Raw genomic sequence first — 6,000 nt, 5'->3', positions numbered from 1 at the left:
GATGCCTATTATTTTGATAGGCTCAGACACTCGAGAAGAAAAACGAGCAGGAAAGGGAGAGAGAACAGAGAGGTAGTGCAGAGAACTAAAATGTATCAGAATATAAAATGCTATCAAGATGTAGCTGCGCTGTGTGTGTGTGTGTGTGTGTGTGTGTGTGTGTGTGTGCGTGTGTGTGTGTGTGTGTGTGTGTAGTGCTAGCATTCATCTTTTATTTGGGGCTTGAGCTGGAGCTATCTACCTGGAGAGGAATGAAAGTTGGAGGAGACTGGAGACCTGCTGCTGGTGTTGATGACAGCGAGAGAGACAGCTTCTCTCCTGTTCCTCCACTTCAAACACACAGAAAGAGACACACACACACACACAACAATAACACCCACACACCTCCCACTACAGTTTTCAGTAGTGTTCTTTCAGACGACCACAAGACCAAACATAACATAGACATTGATTTTTTATTTTTTTTTCTCCCGAGCTAACCTATATTTTGTTGTTGTTTGGGTACAGGGGAAAGTGTAACATCACCCACTTCTCCGACATATTCGCCGCCAGGGAGTTCAAAGCCCGCATCGACTCCTTCTTCTATATCTTGGGATACAACCCAGAGACAAGGTAAGGACTGACCCCACCCCTCCTCCCTCCAACCATCCCTGTATCCCCACTTTTGGCCAGCCCCCGGCGATGTCCCAGCAAGGCTTGTTGTGTGTGTGAGATCACATGCCTGGTTTGTGCGCCATCACATGCCTGGTTTGTGCATACATTGTTGAGCATTTCCCCACAAAGCCCCAGCCCCTCTCTCCCTCCAAGCAACTGCAGGATAATCTCATCACAGTCACGTGAGGCCCGACTGCAGATCGTGAATGGTTGTTCCTCTGACCTGGGGGGAGGTGGCAGGTTGTCGTGGAGGTTGTAAAAACACACTGCGGCCAACCCCTCCTCTGACCCGTAGTCCAACACACACTCGACGTCAGCAGTTTTGCTCGGTGACATAAAGCGCTGGGCCATTGTTGCCGTGTGAGGAGTGGACCTGCAGCTTTGCACTGTGTGAGTCAGTGATAAATGATCCCCAGTGATCCTTTATTCGCTTCCCTCAATGAAATGGCTTTGTGTCATCAAAAACCACAGTGGGAGAAAAAATAATCCGCTCTGTTCGCTGCTATTTGTCTGTTACTGTTTCTTTCATTCATTGCTATGGTGATGTCAAGGAGCCTTCTATATTGTGCTTGCACACCATTGGGTCACCCAGCCTTTTTTTGGTTTAGAACCTTTCTTATTGTCATTTGTGGAGTGTCTGTGGAAATGAATTTTGTGCACTTTCTTCAGTTCATGTCATTGATCATAGAGTAAAGTAGTGGGTGTTGGTAAAGTAGTGGGTGTTGGTAGTATACTCAAATGCTTTTGTTGGATTTAGTTGCACTTGCATAAAAGTTGCTTAGCATACTCTTCATGTTATGCTAGTGTGAGGACCCCCGTCTCTCAAAGACCTAGTGTCCGCAGCGCATTATCTGGCGGAAGGCACTAGAGTGCTTAATTGGTATCACCCACACCTGTTTGGAAGCAGCCTTTAAAAAGGCAGAAGTTCTTGGCCTCTTGAGATAAACACACGCAGCGCCCGACCCTACATGGAGATCCCAACACTCACAAGCTCTCTCCTCCACAACACACACACACGCACTCATTATCTCTCTCATACACTTCCTTCACTTCATAAGTCATTCTCTTTAATACTAGTGTAAAGGTGAGATGATCGTCACTTTTTGCAGTAAGCTTTGTTACTAAACCCCTCGGCTGGTGGCCATTGCTTCTTAGCTCGGGGATTGAATTACCATTTCCTCCAGAAATTCCTCTCCACATAGACTGCTAGGTCGGACGCTTGCAAGAGTGAAATGAGGTTATTTGGATCCATCGCCCATTCCCTAGCTGTTTATCATCCCGCGCCAATGTTTTTTATTATTTTACATTTCTGCCTTGGCAGAAAATATTGGGTGATAAATTCACTTTTCCCCGTTCTGCAGCTTTCTCTCACTTCATTTGCCTCTGCAGTGGAGCTCTTAATGCTAAACATATGCTCCTGGCTCAGCTCCCGGTTCGTGCTAAGTCACGAACACAGATACCTTCTCTCCGTGCCGTGTGACGTCTGGCTCGATGGAGAGACGTTAGGCCTAGTCTGTGGCAGGATGTTTTCTTTTCTGTCCCTGTGCAAATCAAGATAGTGAGATCACCGAAAGTGGAGATGGCCAACCGAGAGAAGATAGTCCTGCTCTCAGATACCTGTTCTGTGCAGGTCATGGTGTTGTTATAGATGCCAGTTCTTGTCCTGTAGTGTTATGCAAAAGTTTTCAGACAATGAGTTGTATTTGAAATGCTTGTCTTGTCGCATGTTTGAACTTGAGGTTTAAATTAACTGTGAGATAGAAGGCAAGTTGGTTTGCATGTTCAATATGAAATATTAGGTTACTGCTCATTCACCAACCGATATAACTGAAGAGCATTTTTTTTATCAATTTGCATTCATTATTGTTGTTATTATTTGGATTCATATTGTGATAAAAAGAAAAGTGCAATACCAACCATCACAATGCACCGTGTTATTTCACGGTTCAAAAATTGTCAAATATATGGCAATATAAGGTGTTCAGAAGTTGAAGAAGACACAATTTGTTAACATGTGATTTGACATGATTTATTCTTATTTTTTCCTATTTTCAGGAAGGTAGTTTGTAAAGTACTCTTTTAAGAGATAGATATTTTACTTTTGTGCTTTGCACAAGGAGTGAATAAATGAGTTTGAGATCCTTTGAAATCCTTTGATTTCAGTCTTATTTGGTGATGGCCTATTCAACAGTGAGCCCTGAATCGTATATCAATGTATCGTTTCACCCCTATGCATTGCATTAGGGAGTAGGATTCCCTTGTCTCCATATACATACTTTAATGGGCTGCATAAGAATTTGATAGCTGGATTATTTTGGTTCTCTCTGTGGTTGTGTAATCTCTTGCAATTTCATTGTCAAAGGATATGATTTGTTGTACAAAACACAGCTTGTACAGTGATAGTCTCCCTTCCAATGGATACAAACTCCTGTTTATCCAGCCGTTTCGCATTTCTTGTGGTACATGTATCAGCCTCTTGGAACAAGACCTAGTGAGAACTTTATTTTTAGAATTAACATAATACTACAAACTGATTTGACATTCAACAAGCCCTTTCAAAACAGCTTAAATGTGTTTATGTTCATCATGAGCTAGAGCTCATTCCCATAAAAAAGTCTTCCTTTGTGAAATATCCCCTACAACATTCCCTACATGTACACCTGAACCACTGAACTAATGAAATATATGTGGTAGCTGAAAGCACAGACACATGCATCTTGAGTGTTGTGAATGGGACAGTCTGATATTTACTTAACAAAAAGGTCCCATGTCTTTGCTGTCTCAGCTGTGTCATTCTGTCACATTCTATGAATGTGCCTACAAAGTACAAGTTATGGGTGACTTGTGTATGCTATACTTTTCAGCTTTTTGTCTGGGGATGGTGCCTCACTTTGGAGATTTTAGGATGCATAGTCCTTCCCAGAATGCAGTAGCATTGTTTATCAACTTATCTTTATTTTTTAAGGCACTTTACTGTTTTGTGATGGCCTATATCCACACATGCTGCTGTGAAAGAAAGATACCAACTTTTTGAGAAATTAGCTTATTTTGCCGTCTACCCAAGAGTTTGATAAGACAAGACAAGTTAGATAAAATAAGACATACCCTTCTCTGTGTGTGCAATAACCCAGTTTGACACTGTTGGCCTTACTTAGCATAATTTACTGGAAGTGTGTTATTCCAGTTAGCCTACAGCTCGTTTTAGCTATCTAACTCTGGGGTAGATGGCAAATACGCAAACACTTTGAGGGTCACTGGGTTCGTGCTGGTGTGAGTCAGTGAGTGTCATGGAGGCTGAAATGTACCGCCATGTTGTTTTCCAGCACAGTATTTTGTTAGCTGCATGCAGATGTGGTCAAGCATTAGTGGCCATTAATATTGTATATGATCTGTGCCCTGTTATACTTCTCTGTATTTTTCTATTACAACCAGATGTATCATTGCAGGGCTTTCCAAAACAAAAAAAGATGGTATTACTGAAGTAGGCTATAACATAGTTTTGTTTCTTTGCTTGTTGCAGCAAAATAATTAATAAACACAGCTCTCCTTTTAAAACTGGTTGAAGCAGCTGTGGTTCAATATGGGTGTATCTGTATTGTGATTGAATGTAGTCTAGATGAAATAGTATAATTACATTTGTTTCCCTCTGAACCTTCTGTTTACAGACCCATAAGTATGTATGCACATAAACATTTGGAGATAATTATACTGCACTTTAACTGCTTATCACTGTTTATCAGAGTTGACAAACATTTTCCCCTCTGAAACTAATGCACCACTTGGCAAGTTGTTACAATTTTAGTATGGAATTGTCCCCGAGAACTGGGGTACAATGCTGTGTTTATTAATCTCTCCAAGAGTACAGCAGGTTGTTCTGTAGGCAATCCACCTTCAGTATTGTTTCCCAAGTCTGAACACTTACACAACCTTGATGAGAGAAGTGCTCGAAACATGTACATTTTGGACAAAGCAACCTTTTCAGTAGATATACTTAGATGTGTATTAAAAGTCCCAATCCTATTTAAACCATAGACAAGACTAGACTATTCAGACTGGAGTTGTTCAAATGTTTCTTTTGTTTAGACACCCTTGATGTAGAAGTGAGATATTGAAATGATACAACATGGGAGAATCTCTATCTTTTTAATTGAACATTTGAAGATATGTTTGTGCTGGCATAGGCTCTAATTTTATATTCCATAAATGAAAGGCAACCAGAAATGAAGGCAAACTCCTGCTGGTAAAGATGTGCTCCCTTAAGGAAAATAAACCCTGCAAAGCTATTATAGAGGGCTGGCACAACAGTCAGTGTGAGGTGACAATAAAGGATTTCCATTTTCCCCTGAAAATCATGAAAAGGGGGGAAAAGAGGGCTTGAGAATCTGGGGGCTTGCATAGTCGCTGCGATACATCTCCGCTGTTGCCTATTGCGAGCCCCCTCCGCTGGGGCCCCACTCAATCACAGTCTATCACCCTCTCCGGCTGTCTCCCTCCCTCCCCGCTCCGCTTGTTTGGTATGCTGTACGGGGCGTCAGCAACCTCGCGACTCGGCCTTGTTTATGGAGCAGACGTGCGGAGGAGATGGATTGCGTTTCCAGCGTGTGTCTGTGTGTAAGGTCGTGGCACATGCTCAGTTGTGTCTGTCGGAACGGGAACTCTGTACGCGGCGCGTGAAGGCTGAGGTCACAGCACAAGCTCAGTGAAAATCTCACCGAGCGATTGCCTGAGCCTCCATTTTGAGTACCTAGAAATAGGTGCGAAAGGAGAGTTTGTGTAAACCACCTTGGCCAACAAACTGTCAAATTTAAAAACGCAATAGCTTCGTCTGCATCATGGACGACTTATTCAGTCCGCGAAGGTAGGTTTGCACATTCGGCTTCACCTGTTAAGCTGTAAATCTGCGCTGTACTTGCTGCTGTCTCTGTTCCATCTGAACTCGCTGACGTGTTTACCTTTGTGGTTTTTATTCTTGCAGGCGTATCGTTATTTCTTTGTCAATGACATAAATTGTTATCGCGAACGCATGTCACCAGCATGCACGGAATATAATCGGTATTCGCTGTGTAGTGGCATTGTAGAATACACACCATAAACCTTTAGCGAAGTGGCTTGTAGGAAGTCGTCTGGCTAACGTTACATTTGCCAGCGTCGCTACAATTTATTCATTCAAATATGTAACCGCAGCATGCACATCTGCCATGGCAGTGTAGCGACTAGTAGGCTATTGTTAGTGAAGCAACGTTCTTATTATTGTTGCCTTATTAGAAAGAGAAGCTGTGCATTAGGGACTCCATTTTGCAGTACTTTTATGTTCTCGTGTTTACAATTGAGATGACATGGCGTTGG

General features: G+C 42.5%; 1 protein-coding gene across 1 annotated transcript in view; it reads left to right on the top strand.

Moving 5' to 3' along the window:
• Positions 1-6,000, top strand: part of rerea (arginine-glutamic acid dipeptide (RE) repeats a) — a gene marked incomplete in the record, with an annotated part of 88,263 nt that overhangs the window by 38,397 nt on the left and 43,866 nt on the right. Inside the window, 1 exon segment of the mRNA XM_076276948.1 lies at positions 508-612. Within this exon segment, the coding sequence (XP_076133063.1) occupies positions 508-612 (105 nt within the window).

This window comes from Alosa pseudoharengus, unplaced genomic scaffold (assembly GCF_046254945.1).
Source record: "Alosa pseudoharengus isolate Yale_2024_CS ecotype anadromous, Long Island Sound unplaced genomic scaffold, YU_APseudo_1.1 YU_APseudo_1.1_scf_9, whole genome shotgun sequence".
Classification (NCBI taxonomy): domain Eukaryota; kingdom Metazoa; phylum Chordata; class Actinopteri; order Clupeiformes; family Clupeidae; genus Alosa; species Alosa pseudoharengus.
Note: the sequence above shows the minus strand (reverse complement) of the source record. Positions and strands in the feature narration are given on the sequence as shown.